The sequence below is a fragment of the Parasteatoda tepidariorum genome, chromosome 1 (genome assembly GCF_982258835.1).
Source record: "Parasteatoda tepidariorum strain Cologne lab strain chromosome 1, Ptep-v5.0, whole genome shotgun sequence".
In the NCBI taxonomy this organism is placed as follows: domain Eukaryota; kingdom Metazoa; phylum Arthropoda; class Arachnida; order Araneae; family Theridiidae; genus Parasteatoda; species Parasteatoda tepidariorum.
This window is the reverse complement of record NC_141755.1, coordinates 50,211,547-50,228,069: the sequence shown is the minus strand read 5'-3', so window position 1 is coordinate 50,228,069 and position 16,523 is coordinate 50,211,547. Positions and strand designations below refer to the sequence as shown.

Here is a 16,523-nt window from a genome sequence, read left to right as displayed (position 1 = left end):
ATATTTTGTGATTTTTCGTGTGAATGTTTAAATAAATTGTTTGGTACAACTCACGTCTTATTTCTGGTTGTTGTGACACAACAGTATAAACGTTATATTGTAAAAATAATAAAATGCTACCATTGAAGTCAACTTTTATGCCTTTATATTAAATAAATCAACATAAAATATATACCAACAAGTTTCAAAAAACATTACTGTTCTCTAATGTAGAGACATGGAAAAGTTAATCATAAACATATCACTCTAATTAAAATATGATAAATAATAATTTATCGTCTGCGAGTTTGATGATTTTATTTGATGGAATACATACTTTGCCGACCAGTTTTCAGTACACTAATAGATGCCCAAGTATTTCATGGAAAATTAACAAACTTAGCTAGTAACAAATATATCAAGAAAGCACAAAATAACAAAAAAGATTACAATATCATACCTGCTTTGAAACTTTGCTCATCAAAGTCTTCATCAAATGTTATTTCAAACACTTCGTAATTTAAAACAAATGCTCCTATTTTGCACAATGTTCTTCGACCAGTGCCACTAGCTCCCAAAAGAATCACATTTCCATGAGGGTTTTCAATAGCTCTTAAAATACGAACAACTATAATATTTCAAAAGAAAAAATAAATAAATTTAATTTTTATTTTATGGAAAAAACAATATTTAAGTTTCCAAATAAAAGAATCAATACTTACAATGATCTAAGTATTGTTTGAAAAGAACAATCTGTAAATCCTTTAATTTTTTATGCTTGTATGATTCAATGTAAGTTTCTAGCAGTTTTTGTAAAATACTAATATCTTGAATTTCATTATAACCAGTATCAGGAGTTAGAAATTTCACTGAAAATCAATTTTAACTATAAAACAATTTTTTTATAATATTTATAATTAACATAACATAAATAATCTCGAAATTGAATTGAGATATTTGAAATAATCATACATTTTGTATCTACAAATTATTGATATATTTTAACTTCTTCAGAAGATTCAACTAGTGATAGAAATAAAGATCAATTTTGTTTAGAAATATGTTTCATTGATAAAAGTAAACTCATTTAAACAAAAAAGTTTTATGTTTTTTAAAATGCTACAACAAAATAAATAATTGTTATAAAATTTAAGAATTAATTATTTTTTAACAGGAGAAAAACATTGCAGAATAAAATTTAGTACAATACAATGTTTCATAAAATATGTTTATAATAACAACTTTGTGCAATAAACAAAAAAAGAAAGTCACTAAAATTCTATTTATACATCAGAAAACTAACTTAAATAGATTTTGACAGGCTTTTATTTCAAAGCTTTTTTCTTCTTCTTCTGTTTAAAACAAATATATTGTAACAATAAACAGGGACATATATTAAGTTTTTACATTTATAAATACAGTTAACTCTTTCTTTTTATAACAAATAGAGACTAAAACCCTTAGATGGCTAAAGAGTTAGGGGTAATAATTTCAGCTTTAATAGTAATAGAAGGTAAGTTTCACTACTCCCACCACAGTACTTTTTCAAACAAAATAAAGTTATTCTTTTATATTAAGTAACTTTTTGTACTTAAATTTGTCACATAATGCTTAGATAGCTGTTTCTTAAAAATTTAATTTTTGTTAAATTTTAAATTGTTCAACAAAATTAGCCGATTTTATATATTACTTCAATTATTACATAGTTATTTATTTGGTATTATGTACATTCTGAGTAATATGAAAATAAACTGAAAAATGATAAAGATAATTTATTTAAAATTTAAATATAGCACATCAATCTTCTAATAAACCAATTACAAAATGTTTTAATTTTATTAACAAGTAAAATATTTTTTTAATTTCCCCAATTTTCTCAAAACTTAATGATACAAAGTACATTACAAACAATGAAAAATTAATTTAAAAACAAAGTTAAGTTTTATAGGTTAAAATAACTATGCATTTTAAAATGTAAGAAAATAAGAAATTTTAATTAAACTGATATAGTCATAGGTAGTAACAGTAAAGCTAAGTTCAAAGATAGATAAAAATTAAACGAATTACAATAATTCTAACAGTTAAAACTAGGTATTTAAAGATAGCTGATGAGCTTTAGAAAATATTAGTAAGATTGGAGTTTTGATTATAATAATGATGTAAGACAGGGGTGTCAAACTCAAAAGATAACTTGGTCCAAATAAACAATGCTTAACTTTAGGTGGGCCGCAAAAAAACAAAAAAAAATTCAATGTTCATAGAAATAAATATTTTTATTTTGAATAGCACATTGTAATAAACATACATAAAATTAAATTATTGTTTGATACTTGACATCTCTTCTCTGCTACTATCTTTCCTATTTTGGGAGAAATTTTATTGGCCGAGCCTACTTTCAAAATTGACCCAACGTGAGCGTTATTAATACGGTTTCGGACAAGAGATTTATTTCCATTCATAACAGAAAATAATTGCTTGCACTGATAAGTACTTCTAAACATGGAAATAATTTCATATGCGAATTTTCGAGTATTTTCAAACCATGCTGGAAAATATTTGTAAAATTCAGGCACATCCACTTCAATGAATTTTGCCTTCAAATTTGAGTAGCACTGAATCTCTATCACATCCATTTGCATATTACTGGGTACTGAGTCTATATTTATTGAGAAAATTGAAGAAAACAAAAAAAATTTTTCTTCCAAAGAATTAAAATTTTTAAACCTTGTTTCAATTTCTGCTTCAATATTTGAAATTGTTTCTGTGTATTTTTGATACGATGCAGTATCCCTGGAATGGCAGGTGCCGCAAACCAATTTGAATTTTACATTTTCGCGCATACAATTTAAAATGATCCGTATAGTTTATAAATAAAGTATATTTTAATTTCATATGCTAGTTTCCTTTCTAATTCACATTTCTATTTTATTTTTACTTTGCGTCGGATATATTGACTGGGCCGCAAAAATGTTCATCTCGGGCCGCATGCGGCCTGCGGGTTTGACACCCCTGATGTAAGAGAATACAAATCACATTATTTAATTAATTTAACAAGCAGCTACGATAAAGCAAGTTCACGATTACCTCATCATTTTTAAATAATTAAAGAGCTTCATGTATTTAAAATTAAGGAATCATTTGAGTTTTTAAAAATTAATCATCAATACATTTTTACAACTGAGACTGAAGTCAAACTTAGGACATTTTAAATTTTAATGTGTTTTATGATATAAGAATAAAAACTAAATAATAGAATCTCCAGTAGTAAAGCCAAAATTAGGCGGTACTTAATAAAATAAATTTTTCACTAGCAAAACATACTTTTCATAAACAAGCATCCAACCACTAATAATTGTTAAATTTCAAAATAAAGTTTTTGTCTTAGACACCTTATTTTTTCATAGTCTTTTATAACACAAATATATGATTCTAGAGGAAAAATTAAGCTATGAATGATTAATTAAAATACATGTATATTACTTCAATCAGCCTCTTAGTTTAAGAATCATTGTGTCTGTTTATATATAGTGTATTCGACATGAACTTTTCCCAAAATAGAACATAATAAACTACCAAACTATTAAGTTTATCAAAAATAATTATTCAAAATTTGTCCAATGAGTAGGAGTTAATATTTAGTAAATATAATCGGTTTCATATCAATAAAAAAAATACTTGATGAAATACAGGGAATTTGATAAAAAAGAATTTAAATAAAATAAGAAGCAAACCGCCTATAAAAATATTCTTCAAAAAAAATTTCTTCTTTTGCTTATTTTCTTCATTTTGACTTACCAAACACTGGTTCATTTTCAGCACAAACACGAGCCACAGGAATTAAAAATTCTTTCTCCACTACACCAGCAAGAACACGGAACATCAGCAAGCGGTCATCATCATTAATTAGAAGATCGGAGAACTCTCGAGTAAACTCGTGAAACCAGAACTTTGTTATGCTGATTCGATTATCCAAATATTCAGTATTTATGTTCAGTAGATTAAACAGTACCTTAATAGACAAAAAATTTGAGTTAAAAAAATCTGAAACAAATATATTGTATTTAAATGTATTGGCACAAATGTGATGGAAATTTAAAGTAAATAAAAGAAAGAAAATATTATTAAGTTTAACTCATTAATGCTCATGCTACAGTTTCTCGATAATATATTGTGTAATAAATGCTATGAAATCAATTTGTAAATTATTAAAAAAAATGTTTGCAGGAAAACTTTCAATTTTATTTTAAAAAAATCAAAAGCTTTGTGCTTAATTTAATTTTCTTTATTTAAATTTTTAGTGACATGATTAAAAATTTCAAAATTCTAATTGAAATCACATCAGATTCCAAAAAAAAAAATTTTTTTCACTGTTTTTCACTGTGTCTTTTTCACTGTGTTTATTAAATATTTTCTACATTGAAATCAATAAAATACTTAAATAATGATGCTATGTTTTCAAAGCCATCATCTTTTGCAACCGAAATATGAAGATAATTGAAAATTTCTATAAAAAAAGCGATATATTGTCCATTTGTAAAATATCTAATACAAATAAAGAACTAGACTAAACTATGATTTGGAAAAAATGTAGGGTGTTAATGAAATTTTTAAATTCTGGATTTTTTAAATTGGTTCTGAAATTGTGCTGAAATTTTTTATGTTGAAATAAAAATTTTGAGTTTTCTTTAAAATATAACAAAGGGAGTTCATGCTCTGATGATCAGAGTTCTTTCTAAGTGTCACAACTTAATATTATTATTGCTTATCATTTCTCATTAAAACAAGTCCGTACTTTTTTTTATAGACATTCATTCTGTAAGCATTACAGTTTTTTTCTTGTTAGAATTTATGTTTCTTTTTCCCAATAGATATATATTATTTCTTTTTGTGAATCTATTATTAATAAAAAGGGGGGAAATTTAAAAAAAGCATGTTTTTTATCTTTAAATAAGTTTTAATAAATAAAAGTATTTAACTATCTGAAAATACATTATTAAGTTTAATGCTAAAATTTTAATTTTTAGAACAGTAATGCTTACATAAAAGTAATCATATTTTCCACCAACATGACTAAACATGTGTGCGGCCCTTCATTAGTCAACCTGTTGCAGAAATGGTCATTTACTGAAAAAGGTTGTGCACCCCTTCATCAGTAAAAATATGCAGAACTATATAAAAACAACTTCAATTATGAATGCTGAAAACAATCTTCAGAAGCTCTGACAACATAATTCTGAGAAAAAAATTTAATTTAAAAAAATGGTATTTATCTTTAATTTTCTTGACTCTTTTGAATAGGTCTTTTTTTCTTTTTGAATGTAAAAACTAATGGGAACCTTTGACATTAATTCAATTTTTAAATACTTGTAAAACCAAATAGTAATATTAGATAACCAATTCATTAAATAAAAATTAAAATGATATACTTTTTTGACACTTCTCAGATGAAATAAATAGTGCAATTTTGTAGGAGTAGGGAGAAAATTTTCTCTTATCAATTCATAAGCTTTCACAGTGCCAGAACTTAAAGAGTTTAGTAGCCTTTGAGTTTCCAAAGAGACACTAGGAATTTTTTGTTTCATCAACGTGAGGAATATATTCTTCATTTCATCCTAATTAACAAATATATATATGGCTTTAAGTATGTTAGAAAAATCATTAAAGTTACATTATAAATGACACACATAGGATTTTAAAAAAATTATAGATAAAGTCAAACAAATTATATACATTCATGAGATAACTTTTGCTTAACAATAAAAGGGTCATTTTGTGTGCAGAAAAATATATTGACTAATGATATAGGGTCAAAAAGTATCAACCTTAATGCTATTTAATATTTATAGCAAGAATTTTTAAGAAGAGCATAAATATATCATATTATGAATAGAACAATAGGTCAGAAAATACAACACTTAAAAAAATTTTAAATTATCTTAAAATAATGGAATGTCAGTAAAGTAAAGCTTTAATAACATAATACTACTACATAAAAATAAAACTGTCAATACAAATATGAAAGAATTCGAAAGAAAAACTGACTATAGAAACTCTAGCTTATTTGACAATATGTGTAACTTTAAAAAAAGTAATTAGTGAATGATTCTCTAACAAACAAGGTAGAAAAAATTTAAATTGTTTTAAGTCTGACCTCAATCTTAATCAATCGCTGGATTTATAAACTTACTTAGTTAAGTTTTATACATTTTAAAAAGTGCATGATAAAACTTCTGCAGTAAGTTATTTTTCTAACTTTTTAAAAAGATAACAAAAAAAGTTAGAATGAAAAAAAGGGGAAAATCATGGAACTGAGAAAGAGTCTCATGTCTGTATATAGCAAAGATAGCAATTTTTTTATTTATGTGCCAGTTAAATTGAGTTCTTTCATTTCCAGGCGTTCAATGTGCCACTCATTATAATTCTTTTTAAAAATACTCTTAGAAAGAAGAAAGTCCATCATGCTACAATGGTTGTGGAACAATTTTTAATTTGCTTCAAATAAAAATTGAATAAACAATATTTTAAATACCTTTATAATTTATCATAAAATAAAATTTAGGTAATTATAATAGATCTTTCTAATTTTTTACAGTAGAAAAAATTAGTTAGGTGTATCAATACAAATCCCAATATGTAATTGTTTGTCTTTATTTTTTGCTTAAAAAGGGTGTCCTTTTTAAAGTGCTTCAGTACATACACTTTTTGCTTTTCAAAATAAACTAATTTAAACTAATAAAAAACATATACTACAATATTAAAAATATAATATAAACATATGATACAATATTACATACATTTAATTCTATTTAGTGTGACACCTGTTGCTGAACCTTATTCGCTATCTTATTTATATTTGGGTCATAGCTTGCTATCTTTAATAACACACGATATTTATCTAAATCTGTAACAAGACGATTTCTTACAGTCAATTATGTAGAATTTATCGATGAACCAGATGGCTAAGCCCCTTTTTTGCTGCCGTGCAGCAAATCTGATGGTTGCCTCGCAATAATTGTTGTTTGTAGGCATAAAACAGTTTTTTTAATTAAAATTCTCTTAGTTTTAACTCAGACAGTATTTGGATTTTTGGGTAACTGCTTTTAATGTTTTTGAAAGAACATTTGAAAATAGCTTTATTTTAAAAAACAAATTTTTTAATTTGACTCATATTTTACAGGAGCTATTGAGACAAATAATTTTAATTAATTTTTAAACCATTTTTAAAATTCAAAGCCTAGCCACGCATGCTCTTAATATTACAGAATTCAGAGAATCTAGAAAACAATTTAATGTAATACAAGTCATGAGAGACATGAAAAGGACACAGTCTTGTAAGTAGTAAAAATAAGTGGAGCATGGAAGCATAATATGGTTAAGATGAACATTACATGGTTTCTTGGTAAATTTGGATTAAAAAAAAAGTTTCGGCATATTATATTTGATGTATCAAAAAAGTTTGAATTTAACAAATTTAAAAAAGCGAATATATCAACATTTGTTTTGAAAGATTATTTTAAAAATTAAAATATAAAAACTATTAAAGATACTTTTAGTTCTGGAACATTGAAGACACAGAAACGGTTTAGTAGTGGATCTGGAATTTTATTTGCTGATCCAAATGATGAAGATGAAGCCACATATGAAACATTCTGCGGATATAATATTTTTATTGAATACAGTGATTAGTTACAAAAAAAAAGACTGATACAAGGAAATGTGTAATTACTATATATATATTTTTAATTAAATTGGATATAATTATGTTATTTTACTCGGTTTATTTTTTAAAAGTTTTTTTTAATCAATTAAGCATTAATCCAGATTTAATGTGTAATATACAGTTACACAAGAATATTTAATTTAAATTATAGCCTAGCCCTTTAATCAGCATTAAATTATTTTGCCAAAATTTCATTTATTGTAGAGAAAAGGTAAATGTGTAGAGGCAAAAAATTCTGTATAGTTGAGAATAAGATGACATTTGAATGCTGAGTTAAATTATCTATTTAGATATTTTTTAATTGAAAATAAATTTTATTTAAAGCGCAACACAGTAAGTGTGAAGAAAAAAAACCAAAGTTTTGCTTCATAAAGTATTGTAAATTATGAAATTTATTAAGGGTGAAAAAACTATTTTAATTCAGTAGAAATAAAACTTAACTCTCTGACTGTTTTGCACAATTTTTACCCCCTCTGAATTGTATTTTAAATTAATGATGCTACATTTTTACTAATTTACCATTTAAGAGTAATCAATCAGAAAATGCATGATGCCACATTTTTTAATAATTTACTACATAAGAATAATTAATTGGAGTATTCATGATGCTGCATTTTTACTAATCTACTATTCAAGAGAAATCAATCAGAATATGCATAATGTGAAATTTTTACTAATCCAATTTTTAAGAGTAATCAATTGGAATATGCATGATGCCATATTTTTACTAATTTACCATTTAATAGTAATCAAATGTGCGCTGCAATGGGGCAGGCTTGTGAGGAAAAATAAGGATTCAGAACAAAGCTGCTGGGACCTGGGACTATGTGATGCTATCAAACAGTTAGTTTAAGAAAGCTGGACCAAAGCTGGTTTCCAAATGCAGCTAGTTTGATGACAAAAGTTTAACTTAAGCAAGTAAATCTCAGAAAATCAACTGTGGTCAACTTTTAAGATTTCATTACTGAATACTTGGATGTAGGAAATCACATGTCTAAGAAAATTAAATTTAACATTGAAATCTATAAATTAACATATGCGTGTATATAGCTTGTGCCGCATAAAATACATTTCCAAAAATTGGAATTGAATTAAAAATAAAAATTAAGAAAACTTTCAAGCAGCTCGTCTTAACAAAATTAGTTAAAAATATCTTATTTAATTAAAATATAATAGTTGATAATAAAGGATATAACAAGATAATGAAAGAGGTTGGAAAAAAAACATAAAGCAAAATCTTAGTATTATCAAAATATGAGATAGAATATGAGAATGAAAAATAAACAAAATAAAAAGATAGAAAAGACATGGAACAGGGTGCGAAACCAAATTTTTCAACAAAAAATGAGCACTCTAAAAAAATATAATAATGAGACTAATAAAAAAAAAATTTCTATTAAATATTCTATATTTTCTTTCTAATTAAATGAAGAAAAAAGAGATGGAAATTTTGAGGGGATGAAGCTTTGTGATTCTTGACTGATCAGGGGACCTGCATAAAAATACATAATTAGTGAATGATCTCCAAGTCAAGTTCAAGGATTATGGTATTGATTTATGAATAGAAAAGTGCGAGTAGGCCATTAGCTTGCCAGTGATGAACAGGATGGTGCTTCCCCAATGATGAAATTAATAAGATAACTAAAATTTTCTTTCAGTATTAGGGCAAAAAATTGGCAATGCTTAGTTGGTCCTTGTAAACAGCAAAAATTGAAGAGATTTTTTGGTTCAATTTCAAGGGCAGAAAATGAAGCCAGAAATTGAGAATCTCTTGCAAAATGCAGCAGAATTACACAGAAGATTACAAGAATCTTTCCCACCAAATCCACCTTATCAATATGCGAACCAGCAAGTATTTCATCAATCATGTAAAATGATTGACGCTGTCATAAGTTATGGGCTGACAGTAGAGCAAAGTGAAAACCCTGCTATTTGTATAATTCGTAAAGAAATCGACATGGTGAAGAAAAAATAAATAATTTTGGAAAAGGAAAAAATTAAGCACTTTTTAAAAACACCCAATGAAAAAAAGAATCTAGAAACTTTTTAGGGCTTTAAAAAAAACAGAAATCGAAAATAAGTACCTTTAAACCCTTTTTAAAAATGCTACGCACCCTGTGGAATTTTTAAGGAAAAAATCATAAAGAAAATCTTCTACGTACAAAATGTTCACAACTGCCACATTAAGGATTACAAGAAAAGCATTTACTCGTAAGCAATTTTTCGTCCATGTTTTACGGTCATACCAAAATCCACAATCAATAGCCATCAATAGTAATTCTAAAGGTGGTTGACTTCCAGATTCATCACAGATAATGTTGTCAATGTTATCCAAAAAGTTAATTAGTTTCCTCTTAAAATGGGGTAACATTATGCCACCAGCTTTTTTTTCCAACTGGCTTTCAATTACTGTTTGAAACTTATTGGATGAAATCTAAAAGCAAAAGCAAGCATTAATTACATACAAAATGCAAAACTATATCAAATTATATTTTTGCTAAAGACATTACCATCATTAATTGAGAAATAGTCGAGGATTAAACAAATATTTACGTTACACATAATGTAGCAGAATTTACAGAGTCAATTAGCAGTACAATCATCATAAATTCAAATTTGTCTGTGACCCTAACATTACAGTACTATGTTTGTTAGGGTCAATTTGTCAGTGATCCTAACTAACATAGTCAGAAAGATACAATAATTCTAAAAATTAGACCTAATCCAACATGTGCATAGCAAAATTAGCACATATAAGGTAAATAAAAATTACACAAAAAAACTTTAAAATTTTTTAAATTTTAATTTTAAAAAATTCTACACTTATAAATGAATTGAATAATTTAATAATTTAAATTTTACAAACTGTAATAAGCTCCAATACCGTCGATGAACAAGTAATGACAGTTTTTGGAAATAAAGAATTTTATTTTATTTTTTTTGATTTTTCATGTCATTTAATTTCTTTCATTTTTCAAAATTCCAGTTAGTTAAAGAACATTATTTGGAATTTGCAAAAGTCATCACTTTTCTTTTGCTCATATGTCTGCAGATTGGGAATCAAATTCTATTTAAGACCTAAAACAAATAGTTATTGTGTTAAAATTGTTTTTTCTTCTTTTTTTCTTCCTCTCAGTTATATTTTAGGCTCATTTTTGAAATATGAGACAAAAAATAACCTTCAGTTGTTGTGATAATTTTTGTTTTTTCAATCTAAGAGGAAACAAAATCTGCAGAAACTCCGATAATCTACAGTGCCTGCTGCTATGTTGGAGGTTTTCTGCTACCAGGCACAACCATTTAATTAATACAGCAAAAAGAAATACCAGGAATATTTTGAAAACTTTAATAAGCTACAATATAAATGTTTCTAATATTTCAGAATCCAATATTATAAAACTCAGATTGGAAAGCGTCAACAGTCAAAAACGTGACAAGATTTTTTTAAAAATCAACAGGAACCTTGAAAACAAAGAAAAACAATCACTAACCTCTTATTACTTCAAACATTTAAAAGTTATAATCTTTTATCCCCACAAAGCTTACAGATTACTATTGTTAAGCATACAGATTACTATAATTAAAAAGATTACAAAGCATACAGATAACTATAGTTAAAAAAATAAAATACTCTAAAAAGAAATGCACCTGTGGTAAGATGTTGACAATATTGTGAGTGTAGGTATCACGATCCAGAACTGAAAATAAATCTTCTACTAAAGCTGTCTTACCACATCTACTATTGCCAATCAAAAGAACTGGATGAAGTGTGTTTGTAAACTGAAGTATAAAGTGCTGATAACTTATACATCTAGCAGTTGGAATGAACCAATTTTCAAATGGAGAACTGAAAATTAAATCGATGTAATTAATATTTTGTTATTATAAAAGCATAAACTACTAAATAGATTTCTTCCACTTGAAATACTTTACAAAATATTAATGATAGAAAAAAAACTAAACCTAAATATTTTAAAAGAACATTTACAAAAATCAAAAATATAAAATACAAAAATAGAACAAAGGTATACCAAAGGAGTTATTCTTCATGGATATGAATTAATTGCTTTAGTACTATCTTAAGCATGACTGTTGATATATAACATTGTATATGAATTAAATACAAATAAGCAATATAATCATATCAGTTTATTTAGAAATTTGCATAACAACAATTTAGTAGTTATCCTACATTTTGGTTATTTTTGCATAAAAATTAATTTTACGTCTTTGGCTCATAATCGTGAATTAAACAAGTCAACCATAAAAATTAAACCTTTTTTTTCGATATTTATATACCAACTTCATGCATTTAGATATTTAAGATGCATAAAAAAATCAATATATCAATCAAGTTGTACATGTCATCATCATCATAATTTATTTTAAAACTAAAACTTTACCATTGGAAGAGTTTAGATAAAGAGCAAACATTTAAGTAAACTACATTTTTCTATTTCTTAATTTTTTGGCAAATGAGATATGAAGAAGTATATTAACTAATAATCTTTATTTAAAATTTTGTCTTTACGAGTAATTGCATTGGTTAAGGTGCATTAAAAATCTTGCTGAGAAATTTATTAGATACACTCAGACTTGTATGTTACGTCTTTCAATTTTTCTTGCAATTGAAATTTTAAGACACAAAGTAAATTTATTTTTATTGTCTTCATTCACAGCTTTTTTTCTAAGAGTAATTGTCCTGACAATTGTCATTACATTATGCAATAATAATAGCCTATGTTTGTCCATGAATGCAATGTTAATTTATTGTCCATAACAACATCCACTCTGAAATATAGCAACTGAAATTTAGTTTCCTTTTCTATCCAAGAAAATCACTTCATCAAAATAAGTGTCCAGTATTTTTGCATTTTGAAACAAAATGCTTTCTTTCACATAAAGTCATTCATTTTTCAAAAGTTTCAATTAAATTATTAAAGCTACTACTTTTTTTTTTGCATAATTTGTACCTGAAATTGCACATAAAATCTTATTATTTAGCACATAAAATCTGAAACAATCTTATTACTAATCCCGCATGCCTTATTTAAACTAATGTTGTAAAATCTTGGGACGATTTAGTCTCTAGTAGGAGTTAAAATTACTATCAAGTATTTTGTAATGAAGTTATTAAAATTTGATTCCTAAAAAAAATAAATTTTATTTTGCGAGTACAGAGAAACTTTGAATCTCACCATAAAAAAATTAAAAAAACCTGCCTCCATAGTAAAATTAAAAGTTTGTAAATAACCAAATTTTTTAAAATAGAGACAATTTAAGAATGGATAAACGAACTTCAGAGTATTATAAAAATTTAGATATTCTCAGTTTTATCATCATGGAAGTAATATTTAAGAATAATAAAAACACATTAAAAGTTGTTACTACCAGAAGAGGAAGAAAAGAAGTTTAAAACAGTGAAAAATATCTTTGCATTCTAAGAACTAGAAATTAATACAACTTTTATATGAAATTACAAGAAATTTAATTATTAATATAAGCTGAGAAAATTTTCATTTGTTATTATTATTATTTATTATTTTAACTATATTTCTGTAACTAACTGTTGCAATTAATTTGACCTTTAATCATTTTCTTCAGCTATTCTGCTGGAATTTTTCAGCTTTTAGCGAACAGATGCGAAGAAATAATGGATAGTAAATCTAATACAGATTAATAATTACATCAAACTCTACTTCATTACATGTATATTTTGAATAAATACTTCATTTACTTCATTGGGGGTTGCCATTTTTCAGGCAAATATGAACTCCATTTGATCCATTCAAAGTTGGCATCTAAATGATAGTTATAAACGCTTTCTAAAGCATTTAATGAATCATTTAAGCTTTTGATGAAAGCATCAAATTCATTTTTCTCATCTTCACTAATGGCAGCACCAATTGACCAGATTATTGACAGCCAAAATATTCTTGAAATGATGGTTGAATCAACCTTCTGCGGAGATACCTGAAACAATTTATTATACTTATGCAATGCTATTTTGTATAGATTATGATCTTAACAATAAGAAAGAATTTAGGTGACCTGAAATACAAGTATCCCCTTGGTTATATAGCAATCATAAAACATCATTAAGTGAAAACAACAATCTATCTGAATATGCATTATACTGAAAGTCATTTTCTAATAACAAAAATGAAGTATACAAGTCTAGTTATACAACATTAAGTTAATTAACAATAAACAATTACACTTAAAGGGTGACAATTATTGAACAACACAAAAAAAAAAACAGGTGAGTAACTTTTGAATCGTCAGTGAGATTCGGGCATTTTCAGATCTTTTTTTTTTAAAGCATCCTTACTCTCATTAAAGAGTATTTTTCACTGAAAATATTAAACTATTGTGCTCAACACTTTGATTTCTACAGAATTTTTGTTATTATTCAACGCACATCACAGTCATTGGTAGCAAGCAAATCAAAAATGTCATACCCTAAATTTAAACATCTGCAGTTTTTTTTAAAAATTTGTATACAATGTTTGTTTCCTGAAGCACGAAAAAAAGCTTTTCAAAACTTCATTTTTATTTCAGAAATCTCAATAACTGCCACACAGTATTTGTATCTTTACACATTTAATAAATCAATCTTTTAAAATAAACTGTAAAAAAAAATATAGTATTACAGAAGAAAATGTTCGCGTATGTTTTTTAAGAGACATTAACCTTTTGCTTACAGCACTTAGAATGGTTTAGCCCATCATTCTTGTTCAATTGGTGTGCCAGCCTTAAGCAAAAAGTTAAAAAAAGAATGACACATCTAAATGTGCAATATAGCTAGAAGATATTGTAATTTAATTTATTTAAGTTTCTAATAAAAATTATATAATTACTTACATTTTTGACATAGATGTCCATTAAACAGGAGAAAGAGGACACACAATTCAATTTAGTTATTGACAGAGACTTCAAACTTCTTAAAGAATCAAAAGCGAATTCCAAAATGTTTTCCATGTATTCTTCTATTAGTTTCTTGACAACAGGAATTAAGTTTTCATTTTCACACTTATGAATCCATGAAAACAAAAAATTCTTCCATACTACGTTGCTTGATTTATGATACACAATACCCATGCAAGAAAGAATACTTGGTGAACAATGCAAAATATTTGTAGTTTCAAAGATTAAAGTGACCTATAAATATAATTTAACAAATTAATATATTAATTAACTAAAAAATTATAAGAATTATAATAAAAGCTATAAGAAGAAAAAATAAATTATTTTTCCCTTTCACAATTTATTTTTATTATTTTAGTGTAAAAACATAAATATTTTAATAGGAAATAAAAAAAAACATTATCCTACAAGGAACTTTTATGTCCTAAAATAACTGGCATTAAATATTTCTCTAAAATATTTACATAAACTGATGCGTCAATAGTTCTAATAATACAGATCAATCATTTAATACCTTTGCTAGATATGCTTCCCCACACTATTTGACTCGCTGAGAAATTTACAGTACGCAATATGCAATCTAAAAGATAAGCTTCATTTCTTCACCAAATATACCACATACTGTCTGATCGATGTAGATTAAAGTTAGACTCTGCTGAGAAAATTACTGAGTTCCACTGAGTCATTGTCCATGAAACATGCGTTCTAGGTCAAGAAAGTCGTTTCAGAAATTTTTTTGTAAGTAAAAGCTTTTTCTTGGGGCGATAGGCATGCAAGCTATTATCCACAATGTGTCGATGGATTGCTCGTGCACTTATATTACCACAGGTTTTCTCAAATTCAAATTAGGAACACTTGCATGTTGATTACAAAGAGACATTCATTTCAGATATCAATCGTCAGACTTTTTAGTCGCCCTCCTTTGGTCTGATCCAGCCTTTCTCTTAATGCCGCTGGTTTCACGCATCCTTTGTATCACTCTCGAGACTGTCGATTAATGACATCCTATTTTTTTTAACAAACACTTGAGTGGAATATCCTTCTTTAGCTAAAACCATCCTTTAACACCATCAAGAAATAGATAAATAACGAGCGTTCAAGCTTTTGCTGCTCTATTTATGGCAATCGGAAGATGCAATAGCTCGAAAGCGTTGTACGTCATAATAGAAATGTGGAATCTCAAACCTCATTTTGAAACCACTAAATGTAAGTTTATGCTCACAAAATAATGCATTGACATTTAAAATTGGATTTTTTTCTAAGTGAGTTCATTTATAATAATTATAATTCTACATGTACACACTAAAGTTGTATTTTATATTTAAAAAGTTTATTTTAAAAAATACTTAATAATTTTTAATGCAGAAAAAAATGGAAAGAAAATTAAAGGAAGAAAAAGAAACAAACCATGTTAGCTAAAACTATTCGTTCTCCATTAGCTAAAGTAAACACTTTATTCGCATCTAGTAATGAGCTTATATTGCCGATCCATTCTTTGTCAAGAGGTCCATTAAGTATTAGCCAGCTCTCTTTCGCCCTTTCGTTTAGGCAAGCCTTTCTCAAAGTGGCAGAAAATAAACCATCTGACCAAATTTCATTTTCCGGGAAGAAACCAAAAAGCTCTTTTAGAGTGAAAGCTTTGGCATTAAAAATAAAACTCTGAAAAAATTAAACAAAATAAAATAATGCTTATAACTATATTTCTATAAATATAATTAAATAATGAGAAATAGCTCAGTTGTTAAGCTATTCAGCTGTAACGATAAAAAATTAGATCACCCAGCTTTAATTGATAACCTGCAAGAAAAGGCAGTTGGTGAATAATGCTGACTACTTTGCCACCCTCTTGTCATATGCCATGAAACTGAGGAGCCTTGACCTGCTTGACTATCTCGGC

The 16,523-nt window shown here is 26.5% G+C and overlaps 1 protein-coding gene across 1 annotated transcript in view; it reads right to left on the bottom strand.

Moving 5' to 3' along the window:
* LOC107449012 (dynein axonemal heavy chain 2) overlaps window positions 1-16,523 on the bottom strand; it is a 130,562-nt gene that overhangs the window by 47,343 nt on the left and 66,696 nt on the right. The window contains exons 38-47 of the mRNA XM_087163412.1: window positions 16,034-16,285; window positions 14,564-14,860; window positions 13,437-13,672; window positions 11,348-11,546; window positions 9,909-10,133; window positions 7,527-7,628; window positions 5,406-5,591; window positions 3,775-3,988; window positions 702-848; window positions 440-607 (exon numbers count right to left, since the gene is read on the bottom strand). Coding sequence (XP_087019538.1) covers window positions 440-607; window positions 702-848; window positions 3,775-3,988; window positions 5,406-5,591; window positions 7,527-7,628; window positions 9,909-10,133; window positions 11,348-11,546; window positions 13,437-13,672; window positions 14,564-14,860; window positions 16,034-16,285 — 2,026 coding nt within the window. The remainder of the gene's footprint in view (window positions 1-439; window positions 608-701; window positions 849-3,774; window positions 3,989-5,405; window positions 5,592-7,526; window positions 7,629-9,908; window positions 10,134-11,347; window positions 11,547-13,436; window positions 13,673-14,563; window positions 14,861-16,033; window positions 16,286-16,523) is intronic.